We start from the raw sequence: 14,272 nt of genomic DNA, 5'->3' as shown, positions 1-14,272 counted from the left end.
ATACACGTGAAGATTTGTTCGCTTGGCGAGGTCACCAAGCAAGTGGATCTTCACGCGATATCCCCACCTACGGGTGGGTGATATCGGGGGAACATGTAGGCCCTGGGGCCAAACGATCAAATTATAATGGTGGCAATGGGGCAGTTGGTTTGGGGACCGCATCAACGAGCCGATATGGTCCCTGATCCAACTAAATCTTTTAACCTGCCCGATCGATATCTGGCCAATTTCAGGCCAGACATCAGTCGGGCATGCCCCTCGTTCCTGCCCCTACATGGGCCGATAAGCTGCCGAATTCATCCAAGGGACCGATATCAGCAGCTACAATCGGCCTGTGTATGGGGACCTTTAGTTACCATTGAGTACGATCTACTGTTTTATTATTAAAGAGAAAAAGGAAATCATTAAAAAGGTAAATATTTGATAAAAAAGGAATCTATGTGAGATGGCCTTCCTGTTCAGGACTTTATGGATAGCGGGTTTCTGGATAATGGATCCCATATCTGTACCAACCTGGTTTGTCTCAGATCAGTCATGCTTTTTTTCCTCAATACACAAAATATTATTATACAGCAAATTTTCATTAATTTCAGTTCAATCTTCTAGAGTTAAAAAGAACAGAAAAATATATTTATATCCATAGGAAAGAACAGAAAATTCATTCTCCTCAGCTTCCTGTCCAAGAATATTAATCAGATTGTTGTCCAATGACACAGAAGTATTGAGAGCAAGTCTTAGGTTCCACTACTTAATGATTGTACCTTGGGTTCAAGCAATATGTAGTAGGGATGCACCAAATCTACTTTCGGGACAAATTCTGAATTGAATCTATTAATTGTTTTATCCTTGTACGTTAATAAAACATGAGAGACCATTTGCCTTGCATTTTCTTTGATCAACTGTTTGTTCCTCACCCTCTCATGTGGGATCTCATGCCAGCGACCCTAGTTCGATTCCTTGTACAACTCCTTGTGACCCATGATAAATCACTTAACCTCCTGGTGTCCTGGCATAGTTAGTGCACCTATAATGGCTGCCTTCCTTGCTGTAAAGGGATAAAAGCTTTATTTAAATGATTCACATTAAACCTGCCAAGCTTTTTATTTTCTTTCACAAATTGTGGAAGAAAGGCAAGATTAAGATCTCGATCTCGATTATATTGCTCGAACCAGAGGTACAATCAGCCACTTGATGTCTTTTCTCACTCAGTAATATATTGGGCCCTTAGAACATTGCAGAATAGAACCTTGCTTTAGTATGGTATGTACTGTACGTAGGAATGCACTGAACCACTGATTCAGTACAAATTTCTGCCAAATCCCAGCTTTTTTTTTGTTCACAGATGATAGGTTTGTATTCAATTCAGAAGTCACCCAGATTTTTGGTGGAGAATGCGGTATATGGCAATTAATACATTATGGATTTGGTTGGATATATGAATCACTGGCACTTTTAACAGCAGGTCTTGTAGTTGGCAATTATGGAAATATCAGTAAAACAGCAAGTATACACAAATAATTGTAGTTCATTAGTGCGCAGAGAGACCTACTGACAGAGAACTGGTGTTTCCTGAGCATAATCAAGTCAGTGTCAGTCCCAAGCCATTGTGAAGGTGCAATACAGACAGGTAGATGGATAGCCAGAGAAGAAAATCAATTATTACTGATGACAAAGTATATCTGGTTGTGCCTGGTACTAGTTTAGAGGAATGTTTGTATTTGGGGGAAGGGTGTAAATCTCCGCAGCATTTTTACTCAGACTGCGGCCATTAAGTTCAGAGTCAAACATAATAATGTTATCTGCAAAGCTGTTAAGCGCAGAGCAGTATGGCCAGTAAACATACAGTTCCATGAAAGGGCTAGCGTATGCAGTCAGAGTACAGGATCCTTACTATATCTCACACAGAGATGCGAGGAGGAGGATAAATAATCCTGCTCTGACAGGACCACCATCACTTGCTAATACAGAAGCAGAGGAGAATCAATCAAAAATGGCTTTTTTAATTTTTTCACATAAACAAAAGTCTACATTATAGAAGCAAAATCTCACAATCACATCTTATGCAAAATTAGCCCTAAATGAAGTATTTCAATTATTAATCAATTATTATTTCAATTACTTTCCTTCCTTTCCATTGGGCATTTAGTACAGAAGATCTCACACAGTGAGGATTTTGGTTTCTTTTGCTCTCAAGTCAATACTGAAATATAAAAACACTACTGACCTGATATAGGCAGCAACCCCTTGTGACCAAATGTATTGCCAATAGGATCTTGTACCTGGTGTTGGCTCAGCATCTTGTACCTGGTATGGGCTGGCCTGCTGATGTCATATACCCAGAGAACTATTTATCCTGATGATGTCATACCCATCCATCTACCCACATCATACGGAGCGAAAAGGTTGCATAGATGCTGGAACAGGCCAGTTCTCAAACATTTTTATGCCAGCATATTGGTAGTGGCTACTATATGGTTTGATTTGGCACTCATATCCCCACTGACCTTAATTAGTAACAATGTGCAACAACAAATTCCTCTGCAACAGATAAGCAAAAATATCTGGTGACACAAAGAAGACATATATTAAAATATTTATGGAAACAGGTTACTGTTTCTATGGCTAGAATCTGTAATAAAATGTAATTGACAATAAAGCAAATCGCTCAGGGCAGTTAAAATGTAAAGGACAGCTTGCCTAGGTATAAATTACTTTATTACCACTGTCAAATTGTTGTTTTTTCTCTCTTGATAATACTCTTAACCCCATGAAAGTATTGGTTCAATGGTTTCCATTGAGTTAGCAAAATCTGTAGCTAAGACACAAGATTATAATAAATATATATATATATATACACATATATACATACATACATACATACATACATACAGGTATGGGACCTGTTGTCCAGTCTGTGTTCTGGTCTTTAGCAACTGATGTAGGTGTCTGTGTTTCAGAGTGCAGAGGCCTGCCACTTCCCCCATGAATACAGTGCTGACTGTGGTAGTCACTACTGTATGGCTCAGATGGAAGAATGTAAGCAGCCCCCCACCTGCCCCCTAAACTGCCAACCATTCAGACATGTAAGCTAAGGAGCAGCAGAGCTCACAGGTTGCAACTGGGCCCTGTGCTTGCCGCCAGCGCCACTGGCACTCAGTGCAGCATTCCCTGGGGCGCAAGTATTTGTTAAGGGACCACTAAGAAGCATGTTTGATTGCTCTAGCACATAATGTGTATCTTTTAAAGCCTAATTTCTTGTTAAAATATAGTTCTCTTTAATAATACTTTAACCCTGCATTCCAAAACAGTTTATCTCCCTCAACCATATCCTCTTCACTTAAGTATAGATGTGCTTGCCCACCTCTCTCATACACTCCTCAACAATGAATGCCATGGTAATCCCTGTCAGCCATACATCCCCACGATAATCCCTGTCAACCATACATCCCCACGATAATCCCTGTCAACCATACATCCCCACGATAATCCCAGTCAACCATACATCCCCACGATAATCCCTGTCAACCATACATCCCCACGATAATCCCTGTCAACCATACATCCCCACGATAATCCCTGTCAACCATACATCCCCACGATAATCCCCGTCAACCATACATCCCCACGATAATCCCTGTCAACCATACATCCTCATGATAATCCCAGTCAACCATACATCCCCACGATAATCCCCGTCAACCATACATCCCCATGATAATCCCTGTCAACCATACATCCCCATGATAATCCCTGTCAACCATACATCTCCATGATAATCCCTGTCAACCATACATCCCCATAATAATCCCAGTCAACCATACATCCCCATAATAATCCCAGTCAACCATACATCCCCATAATAATCCCAGTCAACCATACATCCCCATGATAATTCCTGTCAACCATGAGCCCCCATGATAATCCCTGTCAACCATAAACCCCCATGATAATACCTGTCAACCATACATCCCCATGATAATCCCTGTCAACCATGAGCCCCCATGATAATCCCTGTCAATCATACATCCCCATGATAATCCTTGTCAACCATACATCCCTATGACAATCCCTGTCAACCATGAGCCCCCATGATAATCCCTGTCAACCATAAACCCCCATGATAATACCTGTCAACCATACATCCCCATGATAATCCCCGTCAACCATACATCCCCATGATAATCCCTGTCAACCATACATCCCCATGATAATCACTGTCAACCATACATCCCCATGATAATCCCTGTCAACCATACATCCCCATGATAATCCCTGTCAACCATACATCCCCATGATAATCACTGTCAACCATACATCCCCATGATAATCCCCGTCAACCATACATCCCCATGATAATCCCTGTCAACCATACATCTCCATGATAATCCCTGTCAACCATACATCCCCATAATAATCACTGTCAACCATACATCCCCATGATAATCCCCGTCAACCATACATCCCCATGATAATCCCTGTCAACCATACATCCCCATGATAATCCCTGTCAACCATACATCCCCATGATAATCACTGTCAACCATACATCCCCATGATAATCCCCGTCAACCATACATCCCCATGATAATCACTGTCAACCATAAATCCTCATGGTAATCCCAGTCAACCATGCGCCCCCATGATAATCCCGGTCAACCATACATCCTCATGGTTCCAATAGGCACAGGAGATGCCAGGAACACTGGAACAATATGGAGCCCTGATGCTTAGAGGAAAAGTACCCAGGGCTGGTGTATTATTTTAAAGAGTGAAGGGTAGGAAGTAAGGGACTAGAAACACTTGGCGGAGGGGAGATGGTTGCATAAACTTAAGGTGAATCAGCCAAACAACTATATGGCAGCAAGAGAATGTTCTCAATAGCCATCAAAGAGCAACTTCAATTAGAGTACATTTTTTTGTCTCAGATAGCTAAAGTAAAAAATCAAACCCAACTCTTGACATTTCCTCCATTTAGTGGATACCAATGAACCTGAGACATCCAGGGCAGATGATAAGGACACTAAAAAAGTCAGATAGTTCAGATTTTAATCTATAGATGGCAGTGCAACCCCTTTAAATTAAGTAATCTACAGTTGGAGCCAAAGATGCGTAGGATCTAGAACTACAGGGTGCAGTTATACTACATTTTAGAGGAATGTCTTTTATGACCCCAAGGACAAGGTTGTAAGAAGTCAGATATTTCATTCTAAGCTCTTCCCATTAAATAGGTAGCACTGTAAATAATTTTCAAAGTTATCACAGTTGTAGTAAATGACTGTGCAGGTGTGACTTGGTTGACTGAAGCAGCAGAAGCCTTTGGCAGTATCAGACAAACATCAGTAATAAAAATGCTTCTGCGTGAGGAAACCGATCCCTGTAGAATGTCACAGAGTTACAGCGCCGAGCAGGTTCAAGAGCACATTCTAAGTGCCATGGACACGGCTTTTATTGTTTCTAGTGTATCTGAAGTGTGGGTTTTGTCTAATCCACACATATGTGCTTATCTTTAGAAGCTGAACACAATTCATCAAAGGTTGCATAATGCTCCAAAGGAGCGGTTAGGAATTTATTTCACAGAGGACTTGTGAGTATTAGCTGAATAATTCCAATGGCTCCAGCATACTGTATACCAGTTGGCTTCTGGCCAGCTCAAACAAAGGCCTCACATTGCTGATCAAACAATTTGGATATCATTTTGCCCCTAATTGAGTTCTTGCACTTCCAATGTTAAGTCCTTCTCAGGCAGGGGCTTCACTGAGACCATGCAGATCATTGCCTTGTATATAACTTCTGCACGTGTCCTACTATTTCCATTTATATGAACATCACACTACAAATACATGAATTAACCAAATTTATTCAAAAGCAATACAAAAGAGCTTTATTTCAAATAAAAAGACATATATATATTATAATACAGGTATGGGATCCATTATCCGAAAACAAGTTATCCAGAAAGTTCTGAATTATGGAGAGGCCATATCCCATAGATTCCATTCTAAGCAAATATTTCATATTTATAAAAAAAAAAAATGTCCTTTTATCTGTAATAATAAAACAGTACCTGTACTTGATCCCAACTAAGATATAGTTACCCCTTATTGGGGGCAGAACAGCCCTATTGGGTTTATTTAATGGTTAAATGATTCCCTTTTCTCTGTAATAATAAAACAGTACCTGTACTTGATCCCAACTAAGATATAATTACCCCTTATTGGGGGCAGAACAGTCCTATTGGGTTTATTTAATGGTTAAATGATTCCCTTTTCTCTGTAATAATAAAACAGTACCTGTACTTGATCCCAACTAAGATATAATTACCCCTTATTGGGGGCAGAACAGCCCTATTGGGTTTATTTAATGGTTAAATGATTCCCTTTTCTCTGTTATAATAAAACAGTACCGGTACTTGATCCCAACTAAGATATAATTACCCCTTTTTGGGGTCAGAACAGCCCTATTGGGTTTATTTGATGGTTAAATGATTCCCTTTTCTCTGTAATAATAAAACAGTACCTGTACTTGATCCCAACTAAGATATAATTACCCCTTATTGGGGGCAGAACAGCCCTATTGGGTTTATTTAATGTTTAAATGATTCCCTTTTCTCTGTAATAATAAAACAGTACCTGTACTTGATCCCAACTAAGATATAATTACCCCTTATTGGGGGCAGAACAGCCCTATTGGGTTTATTTCATGCTTAAATGATTCCCTTTTCTCTGTAATAATAAAACAGTACCTGTACTTGATCCCAACTAAGATATAATTACCCCCTATTGGAGGCAAAACAATCCTATTGGGTTTATTCAATGTTTATATGATTTTTCAGTAGACTTAAGGTATGGAGATCCAAAGGACCTTTAGTTTAAGTTTGGTCATAAATATTTCATTTTCTGGATATCTCCAGAATATATGTAATAATATTCCAAAGTGACTGTAAAAAAGACAATAGAAGGGGTTCATTTATCAATACAGGTACTGGGACTATATTCACCAGGGCAGTAACAATGGAATGATTGATGAACGAATAGGGGTATACACCTGGACAAAAGCAGCGTGCGTGATCATCATGCAAACTACTGACATCATCATGTGATGACATTTTTGGCAGAGTGATGACATCAGGGGTGGGTTTCTTGTATCTGCCAGATTCAATTCGCACAATTTCTGCTAAAGGCTGAAGGTTTTGACCTGAACAGCCCCTTGAAAAACCAGGATATCCAGGTCACAACCAGACAGGTGGAAACCCAATGCACTTAAGCAAGTTCAGTACATACTTCCAGCTATAAATTACCATGATATAAAGGTTTGCACTTAAGCATACAATTTCCACCAATACATATACATTGATGTATTAAATACAAATATTAAATAAAAATCAAGCAGATGTTGATCGAGCAGGTTTAAAAATCCTGCTTGGATGAGGAGCACATAAGCTCATTGATCAATCGTATATCGCCTACTTTAAGGTGGGCATGTTGGGGAAAGATCCACCTTTTTGGCCAGGTCAGCAAACAAACAGAGCTTTCCTTGAATGGCCAGCTTTACTCTCAAATCCCAAATATATAATTAAAACACTAGAAAATGCAGAAACATGTCAAACTTATTGGCTTGTGAACATTTCCAAGGCCCCTTGAGAATGTACCCAGCTTATTTATATGAATAAAAGTTATCTTTTATGTGGATTGTGTTTACAACAGGTAAAAAGCTGCAAAGTAGGTCTTTCTCAACAGGCTATTGTCCCCATTATCTATTCCTTGTGGTCAGGCCATAAAATAATAATCTGCTCAAATTCATGAGCAGATCTGGCAGTAGAAAAGGCTCCAGCAACAACAGTATGGGTATTGATCAGAGGTAAATTTTCAAAGGAGTCAATGTATGAAAGCCACTTATTGTACAGCGCTGCGGAATATGTCGGCGATTTATAAATAAATGTTAATAATAATAATAATAAATGAAGAGTGCGACAGTCAGGATAGAGCAAAAAGGTCAACGAGCTAGCTAAACACACAGAAAAAAAGCTCAGCAGATCACTCCAAGAAGACATGAAACACAACCTGTGGGCAATGCATTACTCCCTAACCTATCAACGACAATGGTATAAGGCACAGAGAGACACTAATGGAAAGGTGGAGGGAACAGGGGAGTTAAGTTGGAAGAACTCCTTACATCTCCTGACTATGGGGAATCAGCATTAATAATCCAGTTTAAACATAGCTCTCCATTTCACACCGGACTAGTCTACTATTCCCATCAAGCGTCTTCCCAGTTCCAAAATGTCAAATCTGCTCATAAAGTTCAAGGCACTTCTGAATTCCTGAAATGTTCTAAACATCAGTGTGTTTAGATCTAGGTCTGCGGGGAGATATAGCACAGTGAGATATTATTTATAGCATTTCAGGAATCTAGAAGCACTCTCTGTGTTATCTGCCAGGCAGAGAAGCCTTCGTGCTATAGCTCTGGCACACACATAGACCACACTGAAATTACATCATGCAATTTACTACAATAACTTAGCAATAAACAAAAGCTATCCCCTCAAATAAGTAAATTAAAATATATTTTCAAGATTTCCTTTATCTGAAATTGTGTACAAAAACACTGATAGAGCTGTTCTGGTGTAGCCTTCAGGCCATGTTAAAGGCTCTAGTGCAAACGACAAAACAATATTATTATTTATTTCCATAGAACGGAAAAGATCTTGGCCAAACCACTTTTAGGGCACAGGAGGCATTACCAATGGATGCCTGAGATGAAAGGTGGCCCCGTGGTCAGAAAATGTCATCAATAAAACGTCAAATGACATTTTGCTTGACGTTTGTTTAACTGGGTTGGCATTCATGTCAGGCTTTCTGGCTGCTGTTGAACATGAACTTTCTGTTTCTCTAACACCCCATGCCCCCAAAACTCAGATAGATAGTAGTTTTGGTACTTTTTAATAGATCTCCCACTACTGAAAGTTTGGTGTTGTAATTCGCAATGTAAAGCCCAATGAGATGACTTGCCACATAGACAAGTCATCACAAATTTTACAGACACAATAAAAAGAAGGGAATTATTCAATACAAATTCCCTTTTGTATGTTTGTAGTAAAACTGGCCAGGTCAATCGCACATGTAAAAAAGAGCAGGGAATGGTCAAATGAAGGAACAGCCAATCAGGTTACATTTCAGGGTTGGTAGAAAGGAACAGACAAGCATGTTACTGAAGCAGAAAGAAGATGGAAATGAAGGAGCAGGAAGGTAAGTTACTGGGAGTAGAGGTTGTATTTGGGCGGAATGAAGGGGATGTTAATGGAACAGGTTATTCTTTAGATAAAATGCAATAAAGATATATGTAATACCAATTTAAATGGCACCTCTAACAACTGTAATACTATTTGAGTAACAAATGGTCTACAGACATTAAAAAATGTTGAGGTTCCCATCGGGGTTGAAATTTCACTAAATTCAATGAGAAAAAAAAAATCCTTCAATTTAAAAGAAAAAAAAAAGAAAAGAAAACACTTGAACTTGCCTTGGTTCATTTTTTTTGTTTGGCTTCCTCTGGCTCAACATAAAGGAGATCTAGCAAAGGTTGAACTTTATGGACTCACATCTTTTCTCACCCCGAGTAACTATGTAACTAAATGTTACAGAACAAATAACTAAACCAATATTTAAAGAATGAGGAACAGTTCACACATTTTTTTCGAGATTTGACAAATAATTACACTGAAGGGATAAGCCAAGCAAAATAATACAGGGCCCAGTTTTTCATTTTTCTCATAAGAACAACCTATGAAGATGCTGACATATAAAAACATGCAAGGGGGCAATTAGTGCAAAACAATTAGTTCTCGAAAAAGAAACAAGCGCGGTGCATCAAATATCTTATCTAAGCAAGAAAGGCTGCCCAGCTTTGCATTATGAAAAGCACAAATGGCTGAATGAAACTGGAGAAACTGAACCCTTTTATTCATGTTGAAGGACATTAAGACTGAGATTGCAGCCTGTATTTACATAGTTCATTTCTTGCAGCTCCAACAGGTTTCAGGAAGACTCCACCACCAATACATGGGCCAATAAGAACTTGGTCTGTCAGCAGCTTATTGGCCTATGCATGGTGCCCCCAGACGGGTATACCTAACCGGAAAAAAACAGATGTTGATCGGACAGGTTTAAAATCCTGTTGGAAGAAAAGGAGCGCATCAGCCTATTTGTGGTTATAAATTGTATTCAGCACCTAGCCAGTTTGGAACTTCAGCAGGTATCTGGTTGCCAGGGTTCAAATTATCCTAGCAACGAGGTAGTAGTCTGAATAAGAGGATAGAATATGAATAGAAGAGGGCCTGAAAATACAGATAAAAAAATGACAATAACAATACAATTGTAGCCTCAGAGAGCAATAGCTTATGGGAGGCTGGGGTCAGTGACCCCTACATGAAAGCCTGAGACAGATGAACAAGGCAAATAATTCAAAAACTCTAAAAAATGAAGACCAACTGAAAAGTTGCTACAAATTGGTCATTCTGTAACTAATAGCAAATAACCCTTTTAAATACAGGACAATGCTTAATGCAATATCTCTGTTCTCACACTAAGCAGTGTAAAATAATTTTGACGGATAATAAAATTCATAATCAATGTGACGACTAATTTGCAAAATGAATGACTTGTTTGAGGCAAATACACCTAGGGGTGATTTAGCAACGTTCAAATTTGAATTTTTTCCAAATATTCGAATTATGGTTCAAAAAAAGCATATGTTCAATATTTATTAAGTGCAAAATCCAAAAGCTTGAATGTAAAACATTGGCATCTAAAAGTTTGCGGAGTTTATGCAGAAATCAAGGGGAGATGCCCTAGGCAAAACCAAGCCATTCAAGTTGTGAATTTTTTTTCCAGTTGGTAAACTCACAAATTCGGGGATATTTTTTTATTCAACTTATTTTTTTATTTTTTGGTTTTTAATAAGCAAATATTTGAGTTTTTTTTAAATGCAAGTTTATTTGAAGTAGAAAAAAAACTTGAAAAATTGATAATTAAGCCCATTAGTGTTGTGGTTTGAAGTGTGGCAATGGTTAGCAATGTAATTTGGCTGTATGCATACCCAAAGACCTGTACAGGTATGGGACCTGTTATCCAGAATGATCGAGAAATGGGTTTATTCAATATTTGAATGATGTTTAGCAGACTTAAGTTATGGAGATCCAAATTATGGAAAGATCCCTTATCTGGAAAACCCCAATAGGATTGTTCTGCCTCCAATAAGGATGAATTATATCTTAGTTGGGATCAAGTACAGGTACGGTTTTATTATTACAGAGAAAAGGGAATCATTTAACCATTAAATAAACCCAATAAGACTGTTCTGCCCCCAATAAGGGGTAATTATATCTTAGTTAGGATCAAGTACAGGTACTGTTTTATTATTACAGAGAAAAGGGAATCATTTAACCATGAAATAAACCCAATAGGGCTGTTCTGCCCCCAATAAGGGGTAATTATATCTTAGTTGAGATCAAGTACAGGTACTGTTTTATTATTACAGAGAAAAGGGAATCATTTAACCATGAAATAAACCCAATAGGGCTGTTCTGCCCCAATAAGGGGTAATTATATCTTAGTTGGGATCAAGTACAGGTACTGTTTTATTATTACAGAGAAAAAGGAAATCATTTTTAAAAATTAGAATTATTTGCTTATAATGGAGTCTATGGGAGATGGCCTTTCCATAATTCGGAACTTTCTGGATAATGGGTTTCCGGATAAGGGATCCCATACCTGTATTTCTATACCAAATCAATGTTTACTTACAGTAAATACAGAAGGTATTGCTGTGTATGGAAGCTACATACTGTTATGCTAGATGAACTAACTCCATGATAATCTATTACATTCTTTCCCACTATGACAGCTGGCAAGGTCACATCAAATGACAAATGTTATTAGTTATTACAGTGTGCCTAGTTACCAGTTATGAACAGACCAAGGGATGCTTGTTATTAAATTTTCTTCATTAGCTAGCATTTTTAAATGAAATATCAACATTACTAAGGGGCAGTAATTGGCCAAATTTTTGTATTTTGATTTTTACAGCGATTTCAGTTTTTAAAGTGCTGAAACCCCCAAACTCAAATTATAACTTCAAAATAAGTATTTATTAAGATAAAAAAAACCTTAAATAACTCAAATGTAAAATGTAAGCATCTAAAAGCTTGCGAGGTCATGCAGAGGCATATTTATTAACATTCCAATTTGTGAGGTTTTAGAGGTTTTATTCTACTTTGAATACAGTCACAATTTAAAAATAATGCTAATGGCGTATTTATTATTATTATTATTATTATTATTATTAGTTTGTAAACTCCCAAAGTCCAGGTATTCAAGTTATTTTTCAACATTTTATTCAACTGAATTACTGTTTTACACTTGAAATTTGTTTTCAAATTCTTTATTTTTGTCAAAGTTGCACATAACATGATATACTATGGAAGCTTTTGCATAAGTATTTTTGAGTACATTTGTGCTGATTCACAAAAAACATTTAAAAACTAGTTTAGGGGAAGGTATAGATTGAAAGAAGAAAAAGACCAGTAAGAAGAGGCAGAATAACAACCTAGTTTGCTCCATAGACTTAGTAAGAAGGAAGAAGGGTATATTTGTACTTTTTAAATAGAGAAGTATCGATGAGCAAACATTTTTCACCAGGTTTCATTGTGAAAAAATGTCCATAGACTCCAATAGGTAAAAAAAAGTTGTGTTGTAAAAGAATATCTATATATATTGTAAAATAAAAAAATGTTGCCTATTGACTTGTAATTTGTGGCTTTCTGCTGTTTCCCAGAAGAGAAATGGGATAGGCTCGCTCATCACAACAGATAAACAAACATCCGAGTTTATTCGAAGGAGGAAAGACTTATAAAACCTCACCGTTTCAAATATTGCTAAATATGCCCAATGTATGTGACTTACGTTCCATCTGTTCAAACATGACAGAGAAGAGAAAGTCTCTGGGGGTCATGTAGTACTCTCCTTCATACTTCAGTGAGGCAAACTGCATGAAGCGCTGTTTCCTAATTGACTGGTTTTCTTTTGCCTCATCATTAGCATCTTCTTTCTGCAACAAAACATAGAACATTTAGCACAGTTTTAGCCATATATTTGAGACAAACTCATTACTGTATGCAGTGCCTAAACTGTAAGATGCCGACATTACACACCTAAAACCCTTGATATGGGTGTGGTTGCTCCCATATCACCAAAACTGGTTAAAGGAAAAATATACTTTTGTTTGTATGGCAATAAACATATGGCTAATACGCACATAACTTTTTTCCAGATGGTGTGTCTCTCTTTTGGCCTATATATTGATGGCCTAGAACCCTAGGTTAATGACTCATATCAGAGGGACTGTAATGCTATCTGGGAGCTAAACATGGAGGAGTTGTTGGCCTTCCCACTGCAGTTACAAATGAAGAAAATGTTAATTTACACCTTTCCAGCAATATCTGACAAGTGATGTATCCATATGTCTACTGTAATCACTGTAATCCTTGAATTATGAACTTGTTTAAGGTGTTTTTTGTTTTAAATTACATGAGAAAAAAAGCTTCAAAGAAAAGCCAAAGGCTAACAAACATTATTGCTAGACTTTTTTATTTTTATGCTATATTGACTGTGCAAACTAAGAGAATCAGCAGCACTATTACCACAATAATGTAGGCCCTTAAAAGGACATATAAAACCTACATTTTCCTACAATGTTTATAAGTTGGGCACGTCTCCTCCACTCAAAAGGCATAATTCGTACTACATATATGCCCTCCGTTTTCCAGCAGTTAAGTGCCTAGACACTTAGGGGCAGATTCAAATCCTGAAATGGGTAAAATTCGGATTAGATACAAAAATTTCTGATCCTCACAAATATCACAAAAATGCTTACGAAAAAATCGTATTAGTCACGATAATATTGTATCAGTCACCAAATTTTCGTATCCAAAAGATCATAACGGCAGGAAAACCTTTCTGACTTTGATCCTTCAGTGCATGATTTTGGAAGCCCAGTACAAAAAAGTCTAGCAAATTAGCAAAAAAATCGGTGAAAATACGCAAGCTACGATAACTTATAAAAAAAATATGATTTTTTACGATTTGGAAGCAATCGTACTTTGATAAATGGGCCCCTTAGGCTGACACAGTAGGCCTTTATAAAAGCCATTGAGCCAAGCCTGCTAGTAGTAGTTTTCAATATGTCTAAAACTGCTAATATTGTGGAAACCACTTAA

At 37.7% G+C, this 14,272-nt stretch overlaps 1 protein-coding gene across 1 annotated transcript in view; it reads right to left on the bottom strand.

The window, feature by feature from the left end:
• micu2 (mitochondrial calcium uptake 2) overlaps positions 1 to 14,272 on the bottom strand; it is a 154,879-nt gene that overhangs the window by 54,084 nt on the left and 86,523 nt on the right. The window contains exon 2 of the mRNA XM_002940749.5: positions 12,960 to 13,104. Within this exon, the coding sequence (XP_002940795.2) occupies positions 12,960 to 13,104 (145 nt within the window). The remainder of the gene's footprint in view (positions 1 to 12,959; positions 13,105 to 14,272) is intronic.

Source organism: Xenopus tropicalis, chromosome 2 (genome assembly GCF_000004195.4).
Source record: "Xenopus tropicalis strain Nigerian chromosome 2, UCB_Xtro_10.0, whole genome shotgun sequence".
NCBI lineage: Eukaryota > Metazoa > Chordata > Amphibia > Anura > Pipidae > Xenopus > Xenopus tropicalis.
Note: the sequence above shows the minus strand (reverse complement) of the source record. Positions and strands in the feature narration are given on the sequence as shown.